Source organism: Rhea americana, unplaced genomic scaffold (assembly GCF_003343005.1).
Source record: "Rhea americana isolate MKP2758 unplaced genomic scaffold, rheAme1 scaffold_506, whole genome shotgun sequence".
Lineage (NCBI taxonomy): Eukaryota > Metazoa > Chordata > Aves > Rheiformes > Rheidae > Rhea > Rhea americana.
Window position 1 is genome coordinate 141,114 of NW_028186653.1, and position 26,800 is coordinate 167,913.

Consider the following 26,800-nt stretch of genomic DNA (forward strand, 5'->3'; position numbering starts at 1 on the left):
CACCAGCTGAGCAACTGGTCTCAGACAGAATGGAGCAAAATCCAACACACTCCCTTCAGGCTCTTCTTCCACCTGCCACCTCTCTGTGCCTTTGCTGCTGCCTTACGGCCACCTGGGAAGCTGGTGGTCCTCCTCCCTTGAGCCCCCGCTGCAGCTGGCTGATTCCCTCCATGGCCATGTCAAGGAGGGCAGTTTAGCCTTTCGGTCCAATTTAAATCCTGCCACAAGTGCCCAGGAAGACAACTGTCTCCAGGAAAGCAGAGAGGATAGCAATAAGCATTTACAACTGCTCCTGAAGAGACACAAAGCACTTGTTAGCCTGAAAGCAAAGGTGTGCAAGACCTTAGGCCAGGGCTGTGAGGGAGCAGGAGCACCAAAGAGAGGAGCGAGGATGGCAGGCAAATGCAGCATGCAGTTGGTTGGGAGGAGGCATGGTTTCAGGAGCCATCATGCACAGCTGCTTCTGTCTTTGTCTTGCTCATCTGCCCTTGCATCACATATATCTGCCCAGGGTTAAGAAAAGCTGAGGGTTTGCTTGGACATGGGGACACAGTTGGGGGTGGAAGTGCTACCCCTGCCCCTAGCTCAGCTGTGTGGCCAGCCAGGGGGCTATGGGCAACAGCCCCACAACTGTCCCAGAATGCATTTCTCTAGCCATGCCGCTGATTCTAGCATTCAGGTTTATCCTCATTCATGTTTCTCATTGGGTTTCTTCTGTTCTTTGAATACTGTTTACTGCCTGGGAGGGGAGAAATAATGACTTCCTATGTCAGTGAGCAACAGGGCTGGAGGAATCAGGCTGAAGGACCACTGACCCCTTCCTTTCTGAGCTCTTCCTCTCCAACAATGCACACTCAACCTGGTTGAGCAGAGTGCCCTGGTTGTCTCAGCACTGCCCCGATTGCCCCAGCCCACTGGAGAAGCATACTCCTTTCCACATTACTCTTCTCTTCCCAACTGTGATTGTTGTCCATAAGTTCTTTCCCCAGTTCTTCTTCCCAGGGAATCTGCCAGGGATGTTTGGCTCACCTCTTGGCACTGGGCATGGGAAAAAACCCTCACCTGGAGGCAGACTGGAAGAGAGTCTCAGAAAAATGCAGAAATGGGTCTCCAAGGCAAGTCTGCAGAGGAGGCATGCTGGGCTGGCAGGAGGGGAGGCATGAGAACTGCCTCTGTGAGTGGGGGATCGTCCCCCACTGGGACGTCCAAGTTTAATAATAGGAAGAGCCCAAATCTTTCCTGTTTGCAGCAAGAACATCAGTGCTACCCTCCAGTCCCAGTGGTGATGCCTGGGAGAGGCCGTTCACAGCCCGGGGCTGGGAGTCCATGCAGCTCAGTCACTGCAAAGTCATGGCTAAGTGCTTTGATACAGAGCCAGTGCAATAAAGCACATGGTGTGGCCGTGAAGGGCAACTTCCCAGGCAGCTGGCTGGCTCCGTACAGGAACTTCCTGGCTCACGGCACCAATCCCAGGTCTTCAGGCTACAGCTTAAGCAAGGGGACACAGCACTGATGATGCACCTTCTCAAGAGAGCAACTGCACTTCGGGCTCCTGCCGCCTACCCGGGCCAGCAGCCAGCGACACGCTGTCTCTGCACTGCTGTGGCAGGTGCGGCACGGCCCTGCATGGAAAGCCTGCACTGGGGCAGTGTGCAGCCAATGAGAGCTGGCCTTGCCCCAGCACTCAGGCAAAGCAAAGGGGCAGGCCCACACGATGCCCACGGCACCAGCATCCAATGACAGCAGAAATCTCTCTCTGAGCCCAGAGCAGAAGCCTTTGGCAGTGATCAAATATGTCCCAGCAAATGCTGCACAAAACAGCTGCACCGCGGGAGCAACACATGACACATGCTCTCTCGGTAATTAAAATACATGCAAGACAGTTCAGTCACCAGTAGCCCAATATTCATATGCCAGCCTCCAACTGAAAAGTGCACCTCATTGCCAAGGGTGGAGGCTGGCAGCTGCGGCTCCCCAGACACCCTCTCCCACTGCTCATTTTGCTCGAGGCCAGACAATTCTGTCTGCTTGGCATCACCCTACATCCTGCATGGGGCTTTGGGAGGGGCTGCACTAACATGGCACTGGCTGCACGTGGTAATGTATGTGCGCGCCAAAGGAGACTGGGCCAGTCTGAAGGACATGTTGGGGATTGCCCTCAGGTGACACTAGCATTTGAGTGCCACAAGTGGTGCCAGGGTACTCAGTGCAGAGCAGTGTTTGGAGGGTGCTTTATGTGACCCTGCTTAAGCAGGGGGTGTTGGATTAGATGGTCTCCAGAGGTCCCTGCCAACCTCAACTCTTCTGCGATTCTCCACCATGGCATGACAGACGAGGAACTGAATCCTCAGCAGGAATGGATGCATAGTTTGTCCAGTGGGCTGCTTGGATGAGTTTCCAGCTCTCCCTCCTTTGCTGGGTAAGCTCCTTTGCTGGGTAAGTTGCCAGAGCTTCTACATGAGTATGGTAGCCAAGTGCACTTGGCTCGACAAACTTGTCAGTTACTGTTATTTGTACACTGAAATAATTCATTGAAGTGATGGGTATCCTCCTGAAGGGAGTCACTTGGCAGCTGCTCTCTTCCCTGCATGCACACAGTGCATCCCAAGGGCAAGTAGTCAGGTAAGCCCATGGGGCTGCATTCTTCCTGGTGGTTGGGCCAGGCTTGGGGTGGCCCTGGTCTCCTATGACCCATGCAAACACACAAACAGGCACGTGCCAAGCTGCTCATGTGAGCCAGAGCGCTGCTAATCCTTCTGTGCTGTCTGACTGGTTCTGCTCCCTGTGCAATGTTTGCACAGGAAGACAAACATGGCACTGTGTCATCAGGCTGCATGGGCCACTGATGTCAGTGGGCAAGGACCTGCAGGGCCAGCCCTGTGCTCTGTGGCACCCACGGCCTTCTGCCCACCACCGTCCTGCAGCTCACTTAAATGCTGGCCCTCACTGCACCAGCTGCACTGGTGAGCTCCACCATCTGCTCAAAGGGGCTCCAACCACTCACTTCTGCCATCAGACCCTGCTCCTAGAACAGGGAGAAACAATGGAAAGCCAAGACACCTGGAAGAGAAGGAAAAGAAGGGGAGGAATCTGAATGCTGCATTGTTATTACTGGTTCATTAACATTTTTATTAATTATTAACTAGTTCCAGGTCACATTCTGCTCTTGTTAAAATTGCAAAAGAGTTTGCTTTCTAACCACATATAATTACTCTTGTTAGGCTCAAAACTTCCATCATTTTAGATGAAATTTCCCCTGGGGGCCTTAGCCCAAAGTTTAATTTGTATAAAAGACCTGAGCAATGGAAAAAAAAAGAAATAAAAAAAAGAAAAGGTTCTCCCTTTTTGGTGTACAGGGAGAAGGAGAAATACCCATTTTCTCCCCATCATCCAAATAAAAGAGAAAGAAAGAGAAAGAAAGAAGTGTAATGACCCTGTGTGTGAAAGCCAGAGTGGCTGGGAACTGAAAACTGCAATTTGGCAGGGAAATTACTCTTTGATGGGGAGCCTTGCGCAAGTGTAGCTTGAGGAAATTCATCCTAACTTGGTCAAGCTCTGGCTTTTCAGAGAGCATCTGCTGAACATTCAGGACATGAGGCATGGCGGGATGTGCCAAGCTGGCTCATGCTGTGGGCGTGCCAGTGATGAGGGCCATGAGGCCCAGCCTTGTCCCAACCGCAGGAGATGTCCTTCACCATGCTCTGGCCTGGGGAATACTGCAGCATTCCTACCAGCAAGTCTGGGCTGGACAAGCAGCAGCCGCTCCAGCTTGCAGGTGCATATGGGGCACAGAGAGATGCTCTCCTCTGGGGTTGCACTGAGCCAGCTTAGGCTATGGGAACAACAACACACCAGCTCTTCCTTCTTCCCAGCTGTTTTCCAAACATGCAGCATTRCTTCCACAGAATCACAGAATCGGTAAAGATGGAAGGGACCTCTGCGGATCATCTAGACCAACGCCCCTGCTCAAGCAGGGTCACCTGGAGCATGTTAGACAGTGTTGCATCCAGGGGGGCTTTGAATATCTCCAGAGAAGGAGACTCCACAACTTCTCTGGGCAACCTGTGCCAGTGTTCCGTCACTCTCACAGTGAAGAAATTGCCCCTCACATTCAGGCGGAACTTACTGTGGTTCAGTATTTGCCTGTTGCCTCTAGTTCTGTCGCATGGGACAACTGAAGAGAGTTTAGCCCCATACTCTTGACACCCTCCCTTCAGGTACTTATACACATTGATAAGATCCCCCCTCAGTTTTCTCTTCTCCAGGCTAAACAGGCCCAGCTCTCACAGCCGTTCCTCAGAGGGCAGATGCTCCAGCCTTCTGATCATCTTCGTAGCCCTATGCTGGACTCTCTCCAGTAGCCCCATGTCTCTCTTGTACTGGGGAGTCCAGAACTGGGCACAGTACTCGAGATGAGGCCTCCCCAGGGCTGAGTAGAGGGGCAGGATCACCTCCCTCGACCTGCTGGCAACACTCTTCCTAATGCACCCCAGGATACCATTGGCCCTTCATTGCCACAAGGGCACGTTGCTGTCTCGTAGTCAATTTGTCGTCCACCAGCATTCCCAGGTCCTTCTCCACAGAGCTGCTTTCCAGCAGGTCAGCCCCCAGCTTGTACTGGTGCCTACGGTTATTTCTCCCTAGGTGCAGGACTCTGCACTTGCCCTTGTTGAACCTCAGGGGGTTCCCCTCCACCCAGCTCTCCAGCCTGTCCAGATCTCTCTGAATGGCAGCACAGCCCTCAGGTGTATCAGGCACTACTCCCAGTTTGGTATCACCAGCAAACTTTCTGAGGATGCACTCTGTCCCTTCGTCCAGGTCATTGATGAATAAGTTGGACAGTATGGGACCCAATACTGATCCCTGGGGAACACCACTAGCCACAGGCCTCCAACTAGACTCCGCGCCACCAACGACCCTCTGAGCTCTGCCTTTCATCCAGCTCTCAATCCACCTCACTGTCCACTCATCTAACCCACACTTCCTGAGCTTACCTAGGAGGATGTTATGGGAGACAGTGTCAAAAGCCTTGCTGAAATCAAGGTACACTACGTCCACTGCTCTCCCCTCATCTACCCAGTCAGTCATGCCATCACAGAAGGCTATCAGATTGGTTAAGCATGATTTCCCCTTGGTGAAAGCATGCTTACTACTCTTGATCACCTTCTTTTCCTCCATATGCCTGGAGATGATATCTAGAACAATCTGTTCCATCACCTTTCCAGGGATGGAGGTGAGGCTGACTGGTCTGTAGTTGCCTGGGTCCTCCTTCTTGCCCTTTGTGAAGACTGGAGTGATATTGGCTTTCTTCCAGTCCTCAGGCATCTCTGCAGTTCTCCATGACTTTTCAAAGATGGTGGAGAGTGGCCTAGCAACAACATCTGCCAGCTCCCTCAGTATCTGTGGGTGCATCTCATCAGGGCCCATGGATTTGTGAATGTCAAGTTTGCCTAAGAGATTTCTAATCCTCTCCTCCTCAGAATAGGATTAGCACACAGAAACACACACATATAGGGTGGTACTCACATGGTTACACACACTCACACACATGCATTCAGGGCCTCAGTCCCAGGGGCTTCTGCAAACCTGGCTAGAAAGCCCTACCTCTCCATCATTCCTGCTAAACAGAAGTGGGAACCTCTGTAGGCACCAGCTTCTCATCCAGGAAACTGAGGCCACATGGACACCTGTTCCAGGTGCTGGATGCAGCATATGTGGTGCATGAACTTGCCTGCAGCCTAGGAAAGCCAGATTCCCTATCCCTAAATGCAATCACTGCTCTGTCAGGGTTGCCTCCATTCTATAAGGAAGTATTAACTGCTTGCAATGCAGCCTATGGGCAAGGAAAATCTTGGATGATGTGTTGCAGTGCAGATAATTCCAAAAGCTTCTGAATCACCATGGGCGTGGTTTCCTGGCTTTCCCCAGTGCAGCCTGGTGCCCAGGAAAACTTTGGAGAGTTTGGACACTAATCCTTTGATCTCACAAGGCCACAGTTATGATCTGCTCCTTAGAGCTCCCACGGGATCCAGACCATTCGGGTGAGTATCCCATCTCTATCACTCTGCATTAGGGTAAGTCTCTGACCCCCCAGGACCATGGAGTCACAGGTGACCAGGTGAACCGAAGCATTCTTCCACCAGCCTCGCTCAGGTCCTGTTGTTTCTACACCATGAGCATCCAGGCATCCCACTGTAGAGCAGCTTTCTCATTTGTTTGCAGTGTGTTTGTTTTTCACCTGGCTCTGTTTAGCAAATGTTAAACAAGCAGTAAAAGCACAGTCAGAAATTGCCCTTGCCCATTGGGCAAACAGTGGGAGTGAGCACATGGTTCAGACCCATTCCACATGTGAAATCTGGGCCTGTTTTTTCTGCCACTAGTGGCAGCCGAGTGAGCCTTGGTCCCGCAGAAAAACTAGGACTGGATCCTGCTCCAGGGAGCAGGTGGCCTCCCTGGGAGCTGAATGCCACTGTGTGTGTCTATGTGCAACTCTTTGTGTGCATGAGTGTGTGTGTGAGTGTGTTTGTGTGCGCCCATGCAAAACTCTGTGTTTGCTCTCCTGGGGTGTGTGTGTGCAACCCTGTGTATGCTACCCTGAATACATGTGTGTGAGTGTGTAATCATGTGAGTGCCACCCTCTGTGTGTGTGTTTGTGTGTGCTACCTGGTGTGTGTGCTCACAACTTTGTGTGTGCAGTCTTATGTATGCTACTCTGTGTATATGTGCTACCCTGTGCATGCTACTGTGTGTGTGCTAGCCTGCATGTACATGTAATCCTGCATGTTACCACAAAGATGTGTGTGGTAACTCGAGTGTGTTACCCTGTGTGTGTGCACTGCACCTCATATTCATTACTATACATGTGTGCAGTACTCCATGTGTTATCATGTGTATATGTACTACCCCATGTATGTTATTCTGTGTGCATGTGTGCATATGAGCATGTCATGCTTGTGCATGTGTGTGCTTGCATGGGACCCCACAAGAACTATCACATGTGCGTAGTACCCCGTGTGTGTTACTGTGTATGTAAGTGCGTGGTAACCCCGTGTGTGTGTGTGTGTGTGTGTGTGCGTGTGCGCGCGCGTGTGTGTGTGTGCGCGCGCGCAGCACTGCGTGCGCCCGCGCATCTCCGCGCCGGGCTGCGAGCAGGCAAGATTCGGAGCATCTCTCTCACCGCGGCGGCTGCAGTTTCCTCTCCCACCAGCAGCGAGCAGCAAGTGGATGTGCGATCGGGCGCGCATACGTACACATACACACACACACGTACACACACACACACACACAAGCACACACACAAGCTCGCGCGCGCGCACGCGCGCGTACACACACACGCCTGCACACACCCGCACACACACACACACACGCACACGCTGCGCGCACACACACACACGCACACGCTGCGCGCACGCACACACACACACACACCCGCACACGCTGCGCGCACACACACACACCCCCCTTCCCACGAGCACTCACAGCCTCTTGCCTCAGCCCGTGGCACACTCGCCCTGCTCAGTGCCCGCACCCAGCGGCGCGGCGTGCACGCACACAGCCTAGCCTTCCCCGCACTTCCCAGGCGCACGCAGCCGGCCGCGCTGCCTTCTCGCACGTCCCCGCTCTGCTCAGCCCCACTGCTCAGCGGTCGTGCCCGCCTGCTCAGCCGGCACACGCACACCTCCACGCCGCCTGTACTCGCCCCAGCGCTCACCCTCCGGCCCGCTCAGCCCTGCCCGCGCCCCAGCTCCTCTCCCCCTCGGCCCTTCCCACAGCCCTCGGCTCTGCTTGCACACCTTCGCACACGCACACGCACACGCGCACGTGCCCGCTGCGTGGTGCCGAGGACACCCCCGGCTGCCCTACCTGCTCGGCACCAGGGCCTGCCGCCGCTCCCCGGCCGGCCCCACGGCTCCCTCGCGGCTCAGCGCCCGCCGGGGCCGCCCTGCCCGCGGGAGAGGAGAGCGGCGGCCCGCGAGCGCGGAGCGCGGCAGGTCGCAGCGACGGGGGGCTGCAGGGAGGGGGCGCGCGCGGCGCAGAAGCGCNGCCGCCGCCGTCTGATGAGCCGCGGCTCCGCTGCGCCGGGCAGCAGCCACCCCACCGCCCCGCCGCGCCCCGCCGCCCGGCGCCATGCACCTCCACCCGGAGGCTGCCACCGGAGGTGAGTGTCCCTGCAGCGCCGAGCAACGGAGTGAGGGCGGGGGGGAAATGCCCGCGAAGGGGCCGCCCGCAGTCCCCGCTTGGTCCCGCCAGAGTTGCCGGACGGGACTTAGGACAGTTTGGGGAGAAAGTCGCCGCCACGGCTTTCAAATGAGTCACCGCCCTGCGGAGCTGCCTGGGCCGGGGCGCCCGCTGCTCCCGGGGCAGCGGCCGCTCCCCAGGGCAGCCCTCAGCCCCGCGGCAAGCGCCCGATTCCAGCCCCCGGAGCGAGCAGCAGGTCCCGGGTGAACCTGCAGCCCCTGGGAAAGCCCCCAGCCCCCAGGTGAGCACGTTTCCCCAAGTCCCGAGGCAGGCACTGGGGCAAGAACCCGCTCCAAGGAGAGCACCCAACACAAGCACCCTGGTTCCAGGCAAGCACCCAGCCACCAGGCAGGCACCCAGTGCTAGAGCAAGGGCAATCTCCCAGCACCCAGGAGGGCACCTGGGAGGAAGCTCTCAGTGCAGACACCAAGGAAAGCCCACAGATGCAGGCAAACACCCAGCCTTGAGCAGAGCATCATCATCTGCCTCAGCCCTTTGCTTCTGGGGCTCCCCCGAGCCCTGATTTCCCTCATGCTCCGCCATATCTACCTATTGCACCTCTGCCCACCAAGGACAATTTGGGAAGGTGCTTTAGCCAACGCTGTTTTGCTGATCTCATGCTCTGAAGGCATCAGTCAGCTCCGTGCTTAGGAAGCTGGGATGCTGATCTGGAGGGTTTGGGGCATACAGCAACACAGTAGGGCCTGTCTGAGCTTGCAGCAGCCCCATCCCCTTGCCAGCATGACGAGAAGGCAGAGGGGAAGGGATGCCACAGGAAGCAACATGGCTCGCCAGGCCTGGTAACCGCTTACCTGCAGGGTCCTGGTGCCAAAGGAGCAGCTGCTGCTGGGCTTGACAGACAGAAGGATGGCATGTACGGTGGCAGCATGTGGACATGCTGGTGGGAGACATAGCAGAGCCCTGGTGCTTGGAGAGCAGGCACTGCTGATGCCAGCATGCCTGGGACGCTTAGTGGAGCATGGCCTGCAGCAGTCAGCAGGCTGAGGCAGTGCTGGGCACCATATTACTCTGGCATTTGTTTGTGGCAGCACTGGTGCTGCCCTGGAGTTGGTAGCTTGGGACTAGCTGCCTTTGATGGGACGTTTCTTCCTCCCTAGATGCTCAGCAGTCCCTCTTTCTGCAGTGTCAGAATAGCTGGGTCTCACGCCCCTGTGGAGGTGCCCTTATGGACAGGGAAGCACAGCACAGCATTGCTAAGTGCCTTGTCCAAGGTTACTCAGCAGGTCGATGGCAGAGTGGGGCTGTGAGCCCGTTTCCAGCTGGCAGCATCAAGGCTGGGCTGCTCTTCCCACAGCCCGAGGGCAGTGAACATCTGCCACAGCACCTGAGCTTATTTACCCTGTGTGTCTTCTCCTGGTTTGCCCCCTGGCCTCCACTTGATAGTCTCCTTACCTGCAGCGGACAGTACTGCCAGTGTTTGTGGCACCTTTGCTGCTCCCCAGGCTTGCTAGCAGGCTGCCGATTAAAATGGCTGAGCCTGAACTGTCCTGATCCCCTGGGTTTCAAACCAGGGGCAGATCCCTTCCCAAACCAAACATCCTGTCTTATCTGTCTCTCACCAAATGGGAGTTTTCCCATATCTCCAGCAACCTGGTTGCAATCTGTGCTGTTCATCTTGGTGCTGTCAGCAGCAGGGTGCCTCGACAGGGTCTACTGGCACAGAATATACCTGTGCCAGGCAGCTCTCAGCTGGCACCAGGACACTGCATGCCTGATTCACCATTTCCCTTTTGCCCTTTGCTTCTTTTATGCCCTAATGTGCTGCCTCATTTCCTTCCGCACCACTGTGTAGCCAAGGTGTGGCCATGCTGTCTGTGGAGGCTTAAGGCTTTCCTCCACTGGTGAAGGTTGGGAGCAATACTGGCAAGGGCCTTTTCTCTGACCATGTCCCATGTGGAATTAGCCCTGTTGAACTGCCCAGTAAGGGAAATGTATCCCCAGGCTGCCCTGCTTAGCAGGAGCGTGTGGCACCCTTGTGCTATACAACCCCACCATTGCACCTGGACTCACACGCTGGACATGGCTAGATGCAGTGGGTGCCGTAGGGCAGCCTGGGTGTCTCTCAGCCTGCTCTGGTCAGACCCACAGAGCTCCAGTGTACTGGGAGCTCAGCCCTCCACTCCTGTGTGGTCTTTGGGCAGAGAAAGAGCCAGACATTTGTCCCACTGAGCCCTCAAGTGCAGCTGGATGTTGGGGAGGGCTGGGGCATGAGCATCTGTGGTAGCTGGGTGAGGACATCAGGGTGTCCTCCAGATTTGGCAAGAAACAGGCCCTTCCTTGGCTGAAGGAGGCACCACACTGGCAGCGCTGATACAAGAGAGCTTTTGAACATCACGCTGTGTTCATCTGGAGGTAAATCCCATCCAGGAAAGATCTGTGTGCGATATATCCACATCCTGCCTTGTGCTTCTTGTGCTACCAATAGGAATTCCCATGGCCCTGTGGCCAGACACAGCATTGGCCTTGTCTGCTGTTCTGTGTGACTGTGCTAGGGAATGGCGGTTGTGGCTCTCCAGCACCGGCTGCATTTCATGGTGGGGGGAAAGAGAAATTTGGTAATTTGGGAAGCTTTGTTTGCTGCCATCTGTGAAGTGCTTTATGATCCAGGACAAAGAACGCCTTGCAGCCAGAGTATAAATTTGTGAAGCTCAGCTCTACTGGGAATGGGGAGACCTTGCAAAGGAGCATGGCAGGGAGAGATGTTTTGGCACAGTTGAAATTGGGATCAAACCCAGGTGCTTTGCAGAGCATCTCTCCCCCCCCCCACCCCAGTTGAATGCAGACAGAGTTTAGCAGTTGGTGCCGTGCTGCTCATAGGACCACTGCCTGTGGTACCTGTGTCCTGCAACATGTCAGGAAACCCATGATTGCAAAACAGAGATTGGCTTTGGAGCAGAAGGTGCCCTCCCTATCACAGAGATGTATCTCCCCCATGCCAAGCTGACTTTTCTGGTGCCAGATCCTGCCCTCTTCTCCTTTGTGATGTAAGATCTCCCATCTTTCTCCTTCTTCATGCCAAAGCCAACTGTCCCCTCTCCTGGGAGGCAGTTTGATTCCTGCTGTTTCATCTCCTCCATGCAACAAGCAGGTGCCAGGGCACTGAGTCTTGCACCTGGTCCTGCATCCCCTGTCTGCCCTGGGCCCTACTCTGTCCATCCACCACCGTCGTGCATCCCTGCCTCCCCGCCCCGAAGCTCCGTTTCTCCTGGCAGCCTCCTCACTCTCAGCCAGAGGGAGCTGAGAGCAGAGCCGCCATGGCCCCTCTGGAGGCAGTGAATAAATAACCAGGTGGCTGTGCCTTTTCTCTGAATGTTGTCTCCAGGCAGGTGGCAGGGAGTAATGGTGAGGTCTGTGTGCCCACATGGCAGGTGTTGGGAGGAATGACAGCACAGATCCTGAGGGTTGGGACAAAAGCCGACAGCCAGGTTAAAAATAAGACAAAACAGGCCATTGGAGGCAGATTGCACAATGGGTCCCATGTGAATAGACTCGGAGGAAGAGGGGGAAAGCTGAGGGAAGGCAGACAAAGAGCAAAGAGCTGGCAGCTGCTGGGCAGCACCCACAGCTGTGGGCTGGGTGGCCTTGCTGAGAGCCAGGCACCTGCTGCAGCCACACGTCCCACATGGGGCTGGCACAGGGCAGGGTTCATCACCTGATTGCCCTCCCCCATCCTACTCCTGGTGCTGCAGGGCTGCGGGCTCAGGTGCAGGGGTGGCTACTGCTGTGCCATGGAGCATTGCCCTGGGGTCTCATCCCATCTTGTCATACCTGGGTCTGGCAGCACCTGCATCCTCCCGGCACCCCACAGCTTTGCTCTGACACATCCTTTGCAGCAGCAGTGCATGCCTGCAGTTAAGCCCCTCTGGCTCTGTCTTGCATGCCCTGCCTGACCCTCTCCCATGTGCCCTGCCAGCTTTGGCTTTCTCTCCACCATCTCAGTAGCAGCCCTCCAATGCACTCAGGGCTGCTGCCTCCCAGAATAGCTCCAGTGCCCACGGGAGGCCACATACATGCATGTGACATGCATGCTCCCATTCCCAGGCCAGCAGCAATGGGGATGGGGGCTATTGAAGGGCAGGGTGGTCTATCCCTGAGTTTGGGCCTTGTGGAGGCCCAATCTTCTCCCACACCGAAGAACAAGAGAGGAGCTGGAGGCGGCTTTGCACTGCCTGTTCTCGCGGCTTTTCAGCTTGCCAGGGAAGGGCGGGGGAGATGAGAATGAAGACAGATGCAGATAATATCACTGCCACCCCCTGGCCCCTGGGGGCTCAGCTACAATATCTATTATAGATGAATTCAGCAGGGGAAGGGCTTTCTACAAGCAGACAGCAGGGCAGGCGTGCAGGGACTATGTGCAAAGGCAGAGCACCCAGGGAAAGCATAGAATGGGGTGCTGATGGAGGGCTCAGGCTCCTGGAGTGGAATGTGATGCCAGGTGCCTGTGTGGGATCAGGGCTAGTGCAGGGCACAGTGGCTGCTCTGTCCCAGGCAGCTGGTCTCAGGTGTCCAAGGGGCTCGCTGAGGTGCGGGAAACTGCACAGGTGGGCACCCTGGCAAGCTGGGCACCAGCCCAGGAGGAGGGCAGGCGAGACGGGGAGAGGGTCACCTTCAGGGAAGCTAATGAGGTTTGAAAGGGAAGTGGCTAATCTCACTGACGGAGATGAAGCTGGGGTGGTGAAGGACACCAGGGCAGTGGAGGAGGAACAGTGCAGCCACCACTCTCCCTGTGCTTGTGGGCTGCTCCTGGGCTGGGGGATGCTGCCAGCAGAGCCCTGGGGCTGCAGGTTGGGGGGTCCACATGCCCCCATTGGGAGCTGCACATGCTTCTTCTGCTCTGGCTGGGCCTGTGGGAAAGCAGCAGTGGCAGTGGGGACAGGTGTCCCTGTTTGGGCCCAGCTCCGTGTGATCCCTCAGTGGCTAGGTGTACAGGAAAATTTGCACTGGCAATAGGTTCTGGAGGCTCTGGCTCCTGCCTGGGCTGAGAGGCCAGGCAATGTCAGCAGATACAGTGGCATGACAACATGAGAACCAACAGCAATGTATGCCCTGGACTAGAGCAGCACCAGGAGCCAGTGCTGTGCTGGGTGCTGCTGCTCACACTAAACGCCTGGTGTGTGTTGCTGCTGAAGTGGGAAGCAGGGCAGAAGTGTGCCTGCAAGCCCAACTGGCTCTTCTGCAGCTTCCAGCCATCATCTCCACAAGCAGCGGTTTCATGAGCACAAATTCCTGCCTTTCCGTCCCCAGAGCTTTCCTCCTCCTCCTCCTCTTCCCACCACCGCTCAACTAATCTAGCTATCACTATATGAGGACCTACCAGTGCTGGGGTGGCACCTTTGCGAAATGCTCCTGCAACAACCCCCTACCGAGGGGAGGGGGCTTCTGGCAGGGGCTGTGTGTACAGGTGATGAGCCTGACAGTCCTGCCCACATCCATGTTTTGGGGCAGAGACATCCTTCCAGACATCAGGAGTTGGCTAGAAAGAGAAAAAAAGGCTGCCCTGAAGCTGAGTGGGAGAAAGCAGCCAGAGGCACTCCTCTTGTGAAACATGAGGCGTCAAAGCAAGCTGTTGAGAGCCAAGTTCAAAGTAAGGAGGTCCCTCATGTGAGGGACAAAAACCCCATGGGACTTGCTGCCAAAGGATGGCATGGCTGCAGAAAGTCCTGTGCGTTCAGGGGGGACCAGACACTCACTGGGAAAAGAGAGCCCCTGGGGACCACTGAACAGAGAAACCACATAGTCTCAGGAAATCTTGAGCCACAAGTAATTGGAGACTGGAAGAGCATTGAGGAAAGAGTCATATACACTTGCCAAATTCTTCTTCTACCATAAGTTTCTGCTCCTGGTCCCTCTGGGGAGCAACACGTGCTGAGTGGCCCTTGCCTGATGTGGTTGTTGTGGAGAAGTGTCCACGTGTTCCTAGCCATGGGAATAGCCACATAGTGCTGCCATGGGTGCGATAAATCACGCTCAGTGGCTCTGTCCCAAGCTAGGATGAGGGGAAGAGGCCAGGCAGGTTTTGTTCCTGCTCTGGGTGCTGCTGTTTGGAGAAGGGACACTCAGTGGAAGGAAAGAAGCAGCAGAGGAGTGGTACCTGCAGACATGTAGCGGGAGATGCACCGCAAACCTCCACAGCCCATGTCCCTGGGGGACCTGCCCACCCTGCAGCATTGCTGGGGTCAGGATCCAGCCCAGCCACCCCGCACGTGCTACCATCCCCTGGGCGTTACATGGATGCTGTCTGACAACAGGAGATGTACAACCAGGCTGGCACACCCAGCACATGCGGCCAGGCATGCGTGGCTGCAGGTAGCTCTGCAGTGCTGGGCTGGTTGAGTGGACATGGGTGGTTTGCCCCACAGATGCTGATGTGTCTGCTCTGCAGTGATGCCCATGGCTGCATGCATGCATAGAGGAAGGCTGTGCAACCTGGCTGAGCAGCACATGAATGTGCTATGCATGCAGCTTGCTTGCCATCCGCATACCGGCACAGGACAGCAGCGCAGCTGCAGTGTGTAGACTGGCATTTACAGATGCAGGCATGCTGGGAGGGCCAGAAAGGGGGGTGCTGCTGTGCAGCAGCACTGCCCAATGCAGGGCTGCAAGGAGCTGCGAGCATCCTGTCCCCATTATGGGGTCGATTTGGGGCTGTCAGTGGAGAGCAGCAGCAGGTTGTCAGGAGGCCCTGGCTCATCTCTCCCCGGTGGGGCTCAGTCTGGTGGGAGGCCAGGAGTGAGAACCTGTGGCCCTACACCTCTTCCCAGCTTTCTGTGAGAGAGGTGGGTCCTGGAGTCCTGCCAGCACATGGATGCCAGAGGCTGGAAGCACATGGATGCCAGAGCTGCAGGCACTGGGTGCATGGACTGTCCCTGCCAGGTCTCTGGTCCAGAGAGAACCATCAGGAAGTGGGAGTTTGAAAGTCCTGAGGTAAAGTCACTCAGGGCAGGGTGGACAGCCAGCCAGCGTCATGCTGGGGGAGGCAGAGACAGGCAGATTGACAGCTCTGGAAGATGGACAGATGGCTGGATGGATAAACAGATGTGTATGAGGGATGGATGGAAGGATGGAGAGACTGATGGATGTATTTGAGAGGGGAATGCACAGATAGACAGACAGATACATAGATGGAGAGCAGGTGTCTATTCCCTTTCCTCTTGCTGCATGCATACGTAGTGTGTTTGGATGCAGTGCTCCAAACTTTCTCCAGCTTTCTCTGGAGAGGGACAGCTGATGTGTGTGAGGTTGTCCAGGCACCCACCAGGATGACAGCAGAGCCACAGAGCTGCCTGGCACCATCTCCATCTCCTTTCCCAGCCAGGTCCTTGCCAGATGTTCACAGCCACCCGGCAGGGCAAGGTCGCTGCCCACCAACCAGCCCCACTCCCATGGCTGTGCCTTTGCCCAGCTTTGCCCCATAACCTGTCAGGCCAGCTCCTCACAGCCAGCCAAATGAGGAGAAAATGGCAGTAGGAAGTCAGTGAGTGAGGGGATTGCATCCAGTGACAGGATTTGAACCCAGGATCAGCATCCCCAGCAAGACATGTGGCCATGCTCTGCCTGGCAGGTCCACTTAAGTAGGGCAGCTCCATCACTGTGCTTGGCTCCAGGGCAGCTGTCCGGGGGCCACGCTGCTTCCCACACTGGTGTCTTGTTGCATCCCGTGCCTGCAGCCAGGCCCTCTCTCCTGCCTTTGGAGTCTCCCATTCTGAATCTCTCCCACTGCTTCCTGCTGCTTGCCCCCAGCAGGGTTTGGGAGCACTGCTCTGGACCCTGCTATGGCTCCCACCTGTACCACACTTAGGATCCTACCCAAGAGCTGCACATTCACAGCTTTTCAGCTGCAACCTAAAAATAAGAGGTTTGGGAAATAGCTAACAAAAGAGTGGGAGGAGGCAAAGAGGAGGAATTGACGGCCCCGGCACCAGGCAGGCAGCATCTGGGAAGCCCCAGCATGGCAGCACGGCTGCCTTGCTCCCCGTTGCACAGTGCCTGGAGCCCCAGTGGCAGGCAAGCCAGTGGCATGCCTCACAGTGCTGCAACTGTGGGAACCCCGAAGTAGGCACTTCACATCTCCATTCCCTTGTCCCCAGGAGAATGGGGTTCAGCTCTGCAAGCACATATACATGTCTGCACCTGGGCTGGCATGGACTGGCATGCTCCCCATCAATGTTGCAGTGGAAGGCAAACTGGCATGCAGAGAAATTTCCCTGCATGGAGCTGTAGCATCTTGGCTCTGGAGCGATTTCAATCTCTGCTTCCAGGGAGCGAAGCAGGCAAGCTGGGTGTTTCTGGTGGAAGGAGGCTCTGCACAGCTTTGATTTCTCCCCAGGTTTGTGGATACCCATGTCTCTGGCTTCTGATGGCACTGATGATAGGGGAGGAGATGACACCAGAGGGGAGCGTGTTTGCCTGGAGCCTGGGGTTGAGGCATGCAAGCAGGGTGGGAGAGTGCTTTCAGAGGGGACTAGACTGGAATAGCAAGCAGCTGAAGAGCGGCTGCATGGCACAGACCTTGTGCCTACCCCTGCCGTTGCAGACAGGGCCAGTGCCCTGTGGCACCTACTTGATCCCATGCAGCAGGGTGGGTTTAATTGCATGCCAAAGGGTTTTTAGTGGTGGGGATTTCACTCCATTCCTGGCATCCTTTCCAGTGCATGAGAGCTGAGGAGTTACTCCTTGTAAAGACTTTATAGACAGATGGAAACTCCTCAATCCATGACTGCATTATCTGGAGCATATCAGATACAGGCTACTCAGGTCTGAGCTCATTGAGGGTAGTTATAGCCTGCCAAGGATCCTTCCTAACTGGGCCTGGGCTGGGCTTTTTCATGTTTTGGATGCAAAAGTAGGGCTCTAGGGACCAACTTAGGGAGGCTCATATAGCTGGGACTGGGGTAGGGGAAATTCCTGTGACAGTTCACTTGGAGGCTTTTGGTTGCCCCATCTGCCTTGCTGGGAGGGGGGGGGAAGGGAGGGGAAGGGCTGTTGCTGTCAGTCCTGGCATCTTTGTGAGGAAGAGGGGGAGCTTTTCTTTGTGCCCAAGTCCCGGGTGGAGCCAGGAAGGGCAAAGTGTCCCTATGACGTAGGGTGGCTGCATGCCAAATCTGTTGGCCCCACTGGTTGGTCCTGGCGCTGTCGAGAAGCCAGTTGTGCAGGATCACAGTTTATGCAATGCTCAGAAAATAACAATCCATGTCAGATGCCTCAGCAGGTCTCAGCTGGTCAGGTTTGAAGAGTTTCCTCCACTGCCACAGTGGCTGCAAACTTGCTCGTGGTCTTGCTGAGTGATTGCTCACCTGCAGCCGCAGGGGCTCCGGGTGGGACCAGCATGAGATGTCACGGTCCACCAATGGAGAGGGGACGGTGTTCCCATCTGCCTCCCATCCCCTTGGAGGGGCCCTCTGCCTCCATTCCAAGGACTGTCCCCTCACCATAGGGAGAGGGGGACCCACTCCCCCATCGTAGGGACCCTCTGCCCATAACAGGGATCATCTCCTCCAGCACAGGGACCCTCCCTTCTGGAGCAGCCAGCTGGTTGCTACTCATGCAGTGCCGAGCAAATCCTTCACAGCAAGCTGCAGTGCTAACAAGGCAGGTAATCCCATCATCAATAAGTGGCAGTAAAAATGGAGTTATATCTCATTGAACCCTGATGCAAGAACTGCAGGGAAGCACCATGCTGCCCTGTTCCCCATCACCACCTCCTTCCTCCCCCTCACCTCCTGATGCCCCGCACAGGGATGCTGCAAGGCAAGAGATGCCTGAGCCCTGGCACATGGGTCTCAGGCCCTACAGGGACCATCCAGCTTTGGTCACACCACACAGCCACCCCCTAAACCTCATGGCAGTGCACGCAGGTCCTTGCAGGCTGCCAGCCGCTGTCTCGCGTGCACCACGTGCCTGGCTCTGTCTGCGCTGGCAGATAAAAGAGATTTATGGAGAGTGCTGGGGAAGCAAAGGGGCAGTGAGGAGAGTAAACAAGCACCGTATTTATCATGCACTCCTGTCTCCACGGCCTTGGGCGTGCCGCCTCCTGCAGGCAGTAATTGCTAGCCAAGAGGTGAGCCCTGGCTCATGTGGGAACTGCTGGGTACCACTGACTGCAGCACCCTGGTCCTGCAGGGTAGGGGGTCGACCCAGCCCCTGGACCCACCAGCCTAGCTTCATTTGGGTCGAAGAGATAATTCGGTACTGCAGCAAAGCTCTCGTTGCCTGGGGCTGCCCAGGGCCAGGGCAAGCTGAGGCACTCAGCCCCATGCCGGAGAGCGTCAGCTTTGTTCTCTAATTAACAAGTGCTAATTGCCCGGAAAACAAGTCATTTAAACCTGAGGTGAAAGTGGCTCGCAGACTTTGCAGCCTAGTGGCTGGTATCTCTCTGTCAGGGCTGGGGCTACAGGAAGCAGGGCCAGTGTGGGTTGTGAGACCGAGTGCTGCAGGGTAGGAGCCCGRTGTGAATGGGAAGGGCATGTGGGGGTCTGTGTGCACAGGTGTGCATGTCTGTGCACGCACATGCTGTCATGGATGTGTGTCACAGAGCAGGCAGCCCCGATGTGCCAGGCATTGCTCCTTGGAGAGGGCTAGTGAAGGTTAGAAGTGGCCATGAGTTCGGTCAGGAAAGCGGTGCATGGTCCTTGCTGGCTGTGAGCCATCTGGTCACTGCCAGGGCCTGGCTCTGTCCCTGACACTGCAAACCACCCTGACTCCATCTGCCTGTGTGTATGCACATGTATCTGCTCATCCCACCATCCCAGCAGTTTGGCTTTTCAGTGTCAAATGCAGGATGCCTGCTAGGCTGGACGTGTCACCCGGCATTGGAGACACCAAGAATGTGGAGACCTGAATGCCTTCATAATGCAGCAAGAGGAGGCAAGGTTATTTCCCATGCATGCAGGCTGGAAAAAAAGCTGCTGTGGCAGTAGCTGGGCTTGCACAGGGGATTGTCGGCCGCCTGTGCACTCTGGCTGGAAGCAGGCATCAAGTGTGGGCACAGCTCCGTCCCACCAGCTGGAGGAGCAGGCTCAGCATCACTGCATCCTGAGTGGGGCCATGGCATGCACCACCATCCTTCTTTCTCCTGTTGGTCCCTGCTCTGGCTCTGTCACCTGGCAAGCAGCTTGGGGGATGATGGCTCCAGGGATGCCCTGGTCCTCCCCACACCTGGGGGTGTGCAGCCCTACCCTTTGCATAGGCAGGGCTCGAGAGGGCTCTGCTCTGAGGATGCCACCAAAATGAACCCAGTGACAGTTTCCTCCTTATGCCATGTTGTTGAGCAGTGGGAGTACTGGGGGTCTGAGCAGAGTGGGCTATGGCCCTGCCATGGGTGCCCTTCACCATGGGGGCTGGGTGTGAAGCCCCAGGCACAGAGCCCTGGGCTGATTTCTCCTTCCTAAGCAGGGATCATCCTTCACTTGAGCTGTGTTACCCCAGTGCTCTCTGCGGGCAGCGCACTTCACTCCTTTCTTTCTTGCTCTCTTTTGATTTAGCTTTTGCCAGATTACATTTAAGATGAACTTAACTCTGCATGGATGGAGGCGTCTCTGGAAACTCCAGCTGAAGCCCAGCAGGGGTTGCAGCAGTCTCCGGCGTGGGGGTCATGATCACCTAGTTCGTTAGCATGCTGTTTTGGGTGTGACTGAGCTGGCCCTTTCCAGCCTAGCTGTTCCTGGAGCAAGTGGCTGCCTCTCCAAGTCCATTGCCTGCCCCACTGGGCTGCCACCTGCCTTGCAGGTCCCACAGCTGGGGCTGTCCTCTCTGTGGAGCCCGTGGGCATGGCTGTCTCAATCCCCTCTTTTCTTCTGGCTGGCTGGCTGGCAGGCTGGCTGCCCACCCTCCCTCCCTTCTCCTCTCCCCTCCCCCCGCTGCTTCTCTGCCTTCCATTTATAAATGTTTGAAATTAAGGGCTGGTCCCAAATTCCCTCCTAGGCAACAGTTGCTAAGTGAGTTTTACACACAAGCTCCTCATGATGGTGCCATCAAACCCCCCCATGCTTTTCTGCTTTTGGAAAGAGGGAAGCACATGTGAATGCCACTGGCCAGGGCCAGGGGCTGCACCCAGCCCTGCCCCTGTGCCTCGCTCACCTGCATCCCGTGGCAGACAGCACTGCTCTAGCACACCCTCTTTAAACTCCTTTTTTAATTGTCATTGTCATCTTTTTTTTTTCTTTTTTTTTCTTTTTTTTTCCTTTCAGTTACTCACCATGTGCTTTCTGCAGCTGATTTAGGCCAGTTCACAAAAGGGGCCATTTCTCTGCCCACCACAGAGCTGGTGAAGCTGGCGATATGGTGACAAGTTGCCAGGCCAGCTTGTGCTGGGGCCAGTGGAGAGAGAGCAGCTGTGGGGCCACAGGAGCAATAGCCCACCAGGGCAGCTGCAAAGGAAGCCGGAGGGGTTATCTGATGTCATACGTCAGAGGTGTCAATTAAAAGCAGGCTGTGGAAGTCATCCTCCTTGAACCATGTGCATGCTGGCGGGAGATTAAAAGATGGATCATGAAAGAGAAGCACAAAAGTGATGTTGAGCATTGGTCTTTCGTGGTGGGCACGTGGAACGGATAATGCAACCAGCCCCAGTGTCAGGTGCTCAGGAAGGCATGTGTCACTACCTGTGCCAGGACCTGTGGATCATTCCCCTCTTCCCCTGCCCCAAACCAGGGTCTGGACCCCTGTGGGTACATTCCCAAGGTGGCCTGAGATGGCAGCAGGATGCTCTATCCTGGTCAACAGCCTCATCCAAGGGGTATCTGGAAGTCCTAATCCAGCCTTTGCACCCGCACAGCACAACAGAGGAGTCCAGTACCCAGATTTTGGCTTGCATGGGCCAAGGAAGGTATTTTTGCAGCCTCACCTTAGTGTTAGAGCATGGCAGGGGCTGCTGGAGGTGCTGGGGGCCCCAAGAGCCGGATCCCAAGCATTGCTGCAGTTCAGTGGGAAGCAGCTCTGCAGAGAAGGACCTGGGGGTCCTGATGGACCCCAAATTGATTATGAGCCAACAATGTGGCCCTTGTGGTCAAGAAGGTCAATGGTATCCTGGGTTGTATCAGGAAAAGTATTGCCAGCAGTTTGAGGAAGGTAATCCTTTGCATCTACTCAGCCGTAGTGAGGCCCCATCTGGAGTGCTGGGTCCAGCGCTGGGCTCCTCAGAACAAAAGAGACATGGAGCTACTAGAGCAGGTTCAGAAGAGGGCCACTACGATGATGAAGGCACTGGAGCATCTCTCATTTGAAGAAAGACTGAAAGAGCTGGTCCTATTTAGCCTGCAGAAGAGAAGACTGAGGCCTGATCTTATCACTGTGTATAAGTATCTGAAGGAAGGGTATAGAGGGGACGGGGCCAGATCTTTTCAGTGATGCCCGGTGACAGAACAAGAGGCAATGGGCACAAACTGAAACACAGAATCACAGAATGGTTGAGGTTGGAAGGGACCTCTGGAGATTATCTAGTCTGCCCCGCACCCCGACTGGGGTTAGGCGGGATCACATCCAGACAGATTCTGAGTATCTCCAGAGAAGGAGACTCCACAGCCTCTCTGGGCAACCTATTCCAGTGTTCTGTCACTCTCACAGTGAAGAAATTCCTCCTCATACTCAGGCGGAACTTTCTATGGTTCAGTTTGTGCCCGTTGCCTCTTGTTCTGTTGCATGGGACAACTGAAAAGAGTTTAGCCCAATCCCCTTGACACCCTCCCTTCAGGTACTTATACATGCTGATAAAATCCCCCCTCAGTCTTCTCTTCTCGAGGCTAAACAGGTCCAGATCTCACAGCTGTTCCTCAGAGGGTAGATGCTCCAGCCCTCTGATCATAGCCCTACAATGGACTCTCTCCAGTAGCTCCATGTCTCTCTTGTACTGGGGAGTCCAGAACTGGRCACAGTACTCGAGATGAGGCCTCCCCAGGGCTGAGTAGAGGGGCAGGATCACCTCATCACCTCAGTCGATCTCTTGGAAACACTCTTCCTAATGCACCCCAGGATACCATTGGCCTTCTTGGCCACAAGAGCATACTGCTGGCTCGTGATTTCCTTGTTGTCCACCAGGACTCCCAGGTCCTTCTCTGCAGGTCAGCCCCCAGTCTGTACTGGTGCCTACGGTTATTTCTCCCTAGGTGCAGGACTCTGCACTTGCCCTTGTTGAACCTCAGGGGGTTCCCCTCCACCCAGCTCTCCAGCCTGTCCAGATCTCTCTGAATGGCAGCACAGCCCTCAGTATCAGGCACTACTCCCAGTTTGGTATCATCAGCAAACTTTCTGAGGAAGCATTCTGTCCCTTCATCCAGGTCATTGATGAAGAAGTTGGACAGTATGAAACCCAGTACTGATCCCTGGGGAACACCACTAGCTGCAGGCCTCCAACAGGAYTCTATGCCACTGATGACAACCCTCTGAGCTCTGCCTTTCATCCAGCTCTCAATCCACCTCACCGTCCACTCATCTAACCCACACTTCCTGAGCTTACCTAGGAGGATGTTATGGGAGACAGTGTCGAAAGCCTTGCTGAAGTCAAGGTACACTACGTCCACTGCTCTCCCCTCATCTACCCAGTCAGTCATGCCATCACAGAAGGCTATCAGATTGGTTAAGCATGATTTCCCCTTGGTGAAAGCATGCTTACTACTCCTGATCGCCTTCTTTTCCTCCATATGCCTGGAGATGACGTCTAGAACAATCTGTTCCATCACCTTTCCAGGGATGGAGGTGAGGCTGACTGGTCTGTAGTTGCCTGGGTCCTCCTTCTTGCCCTTTGTGAAGACTGGAGTGATATTGGCTTTCTTCCAGTCCTCAGGCATCTCTGCAGCTCTCCATGACTTTTCAAAGATGGTGGAGAGTGGCCTGGCAACAACATCTGCCAGCTCCCTCAGTACCCATGGCTGCATCTTATCAAGGCCCACGGATTTGTGAATGTCAAGTTTGCCTAAAAGTTCTCTAACCCAATCCTCCTCAAGCAAAGAAAAGTCTTCTGAGAAGCTCCACCTGAACATGACAAAAGACTTCTTTCCTATGAGGATGACTGAGCACTGGAACAGGCTGCCCAGAGAGGCTGTGGAGTTTCCCTCCTTGGAGATATTCAAAAGTCATGTGGACATGGTCCTGAGCAACATGCTCTAGGTAACCCTGCTTGAGAAGGAGGGTTGGACTAGATGGTTTTTAAAGGTCCCTTCCAACCTCAACCATTCTGTGATTCTGTGAAGGAGGAAGAGGCCACAAATGGGCTGGAATGTCTGCTTTGATCTTGCCCTTACCCAGAGGCTGGGTGAAGAGCTCAGGCCCTGGATGCTCAGGTCTACAGCCAAAGGAGGGTGATTCTCAGATATGTCCCTGCATCTCATCCCTAAAGAGGCACCTACAATGAGTGGGGCTCTTGGATGCTGGGCTGGGGCACCAAAGACATAGGAGCAGGGCATGTGCAGCCAGTCTCTGCTAAATTACCCACAGGCTGCCCCAATGTGCCCATCACCAGTTCCTATGCCTGCAATGGACACTGCCAGCCCAGGGACCTCTTCACACCCCAGCTCTGGGCACCTGCTCTGCTCTGACTCATCCCAGCATCTGTGCCACCAGCAAATTTCATTACAATAACAAGGTCTGCCAGTGAATTAATTATTAATGATTATTGTTTAATATTTATACAGTCGTGGGCAGGTTCGCTCCAGCCGCATTACTCACTGCCATGGGTAGTGGTGTGAGGGACAGCCTGGCGAGCCAAGCCACGTGCCAGGACATGGCATGGGCTGTGAGGGTCCCAAAGAGAGTAGGGTGCCAATGGCACAGGGTTTTGGGTTGTTTCTGGAGCTGAGAGGTGGGGAGTGGTTTGGGTAGAAGCAGTCTGCCTTTGGCCCCAGGGGTTTTCCAGCCCAACAGCCTTTCCCATCGATGCCAGAGACGCTCTGAGTAGTGAAGGGACCTACTCTTGCTCCAGACCCATGAATGGGGACACAGCGCTGCCATGCACTTTCGGGAAGAGCAGGGGATCCCAATGCCTGAGTCCCACCACCACTCAACCTGTGCTGTCATTCAGAGTGAATTTATATGGTTTTAGCTAACCCAAAACCAGAGTTCTTAAGGCAGAGATGGCTGTGGTTGGAGTGGGCATGGACTGGGCTGGGGCACCTCATGTTGTGTCAGCAGCCGAGCCTCCACAAAGCCCCACAGTAGTGGGGTGCCCCTACTGCAGCAGAGCCAGGGGGACTCCCAGAACTTCCAGCATGGAGTATGGAGATGTGGGATACAGTAGCAGCGGGAGGATGGCTTGCATTCTCTGGGTGCTGTGGGGTCAGTGCTGGGTGCTATGTGCAAGGTGCTGTCGGATCCTGTGCCTGGCCACCCTTGCTGTCCCTGTGCTCAACGGCAACTCTGCTCTGCTCTCACCACAGGGGCTCCCTCCAGCGACGTCATCCTCGTCTCTGCCATCATCACCATCAGCCTTAGCATCACCATTGTCCTTTGTGGGATCTGCCAGTGGTGCCAACGTAAATTGGTGAGTGTCTCTGTGGGACGGGATTGGACAGAAGCATTCCCCACAGGGAGCAGGAATGGGGGGCCCTGCATCCTGCCATGCCTCCTGCCCTAGAATATTCAATTCATCCACTCCCCATACACAACTGTCCAGGAACTGGTTCACTAAAGTGTGTTAATTAAGCAGCAGAAGCAAGCGCTGCCCCCAGATGCCCCTCCTCAGAGAAGTTGAAGAGGCAGGAGGGAAGGAGAAGGAAAAAGGAAGGGAAAATTCCTTTTCCCAAGCAGTTTGCACTGTGGCCAAGAGAGCCTACCCGCATACTGTCCTGTGCCACCAGCCCTGTTCCCCTCCTAGCGTGGCCTCCCTGCACCTGCACAGAGGAGCAGCCTCTGCTCCTAATTGTTTGCTAATTGGGATTAATTGAGCTCTTGCCTGCCCTGGAATGGAGTAGCATGTTTAACCTGCTGTTGGAAATCACCATCAAGTGCCTTGATTGCAGGTGCTGTTTAGGAGCAAGTGCCAGCTTCATTACTGTACAGCAATTCTCCTGTTTTTTTTTTTTTTTTTTTTTGGGGGGGGGTGCAGGAAGGTGAACTCAATTAATGCAGGCTCAATTTATCCTAAAATTATGTGCTCCTTGCCTGTTGAGCTGGTGTTGGGGTAGCCCAGGAGGTGGCTGTGTATGGAGGACAGTGTTATTCCCCTGCCCCTGAAGCCATGTGGGGTACATGCCCTGCATCTGCTCTCCAATTCGTAGAGGAGTGCTGTCCGAAGACGCTTTCCTGATGCCCTTGCCCCTTCCTAAGGGCCCAGGGAAGATGTGCCCAGAGTTTTCCCAACCTACCCAGCAGGGTGCAGCCTGGCTGCTAAGCAGCAGATGCAGCAGCAAGTGACAAATTGGAGGCTGCAAGGGCAAGGGCAAAATCTAGGTCAGCGCCAAACTTTCCTGCAGATTGAGGGCATGAGGTGTAGTCACAAAGTCTCTGGAAAGCCAGCACCATTACCAGTCAGGTGCCCTCCACCTCCAGGCTGTGGGACTGGACTGGCCACTCTCAGAGGGCTGGGTTGCTCCTGGCACAGCTCTGGCCATGACTGCACGTCTCCTCTCCCCACAGGGTAAGCGTTACAAGACGTCCCTGGAGACTGTGGGTACACCAGACTCCAGTCGAGGCCGCAGTGAAAAGAAAACCATCAAGTAGGTGCCAGGCCAAGGCGGGGAGGGGGATAGGGGCTGTGGCTGCCTTCCCCCTTTGCACATGCCATGTGCCCACTGCAAGCACCTATTGGTGTCCTGCTTGCACAGGATGTTTGCTAACATACTCCAAGTCTCCAGGTCTCCAGTGTGGGCACTCTCTCCCTCCAGGTAGCCAGAAGGTCTCTCCTTGGGGACCTATGTGACCATCCTCTTTGCTCTGGGCTCTCAAAGGCCTGGGAGGGCTAATGCGCCCCTTACCATAGCTTAGCCTGTCCCCTGGCATTCTTGCCATCCCCTTCACCAGGGTGGAGGTGTCCCTGGGTTCTCTCCACTCCAGCAGTAGGAGTGCTCTAGGGAGCTGCTGCTTGGTCCAGCACCAAGCCAGGATATCACTGCTCTCTCCAGTATCCAGCTGGTGTGCTAAGCTCCAGGGCTGCTGGGATGGAGCTGTAGGGATGCCTCCAGGCAGGGCCCGTTTCATCCTCCGGATGAGCTGAGAGCTATCCCTGGGACCAGGTGCCACAGTAGAGATGGGAAGGGGGCAGGCAATAATGCCAGCAGGGCAGAGATGGGATGTAAACCCACAGTACTAGCTTTTCCTCTCACGTGCCCTGTTGTGTGACATGTCCCTTCTGTACTGGGCTGCATGCCTGCGGGCAGGCAGGTGGCTGCCAGAGGGACAAGACAATGGCACATGTAGCTCTCGGCACTCCAAGAGGCTCTATGCGGTGTTCCATAATGCTGGAGCCATAGGAGGGCCCGAGCGAGGGCTAAGCGCATGCACACAGCCTGTCAATGGCCTTTGAAGTCCCTGAGTTGCTTGCCACAGGCTTGGCTTTGAAGCCCACGTCTTGTTTGCTCCCGGGGGCACCAGGTTGGATGCAGGGATGCTGAAGTCG

At 55.5% G+C, this 26,800-nt stretch overlaps 1 protein-coding gene across 1 annotated transcript in view; it reads left to right on the plus strand.

Moving 5' to 3' along the window:
• The first annotated feature begins 8,085 nt into the window (after positions 1 to 8,085).
• SYT7 (synaptotagmin 7) overlaps positions 8,086 to 26,800 on the plus strand; it is a 42,130-nt gene continuing 23,415 nt past the window's right edge. Inside the window, exons 1-3 of the mRNA XM_085317790.1 lie at positions 8,086 to 8,158; positions 24,624 to 24,727; positions 25,822 to 25,901. Of these exons, the coding sequence (XP_085173916.1) occupies positions 8,128 to 8,158; positions 24,624 to 24,727; positions 25,822 to 25,901 (215 nt within the window). The 5' untranslated portion in view covers positions 8,086 to 8,127. The remainder of the gene's footprint in view (positions 8,159 to 24,623; positions 24,728 to 25,821; positions 25,902 to 26,800) is intronic.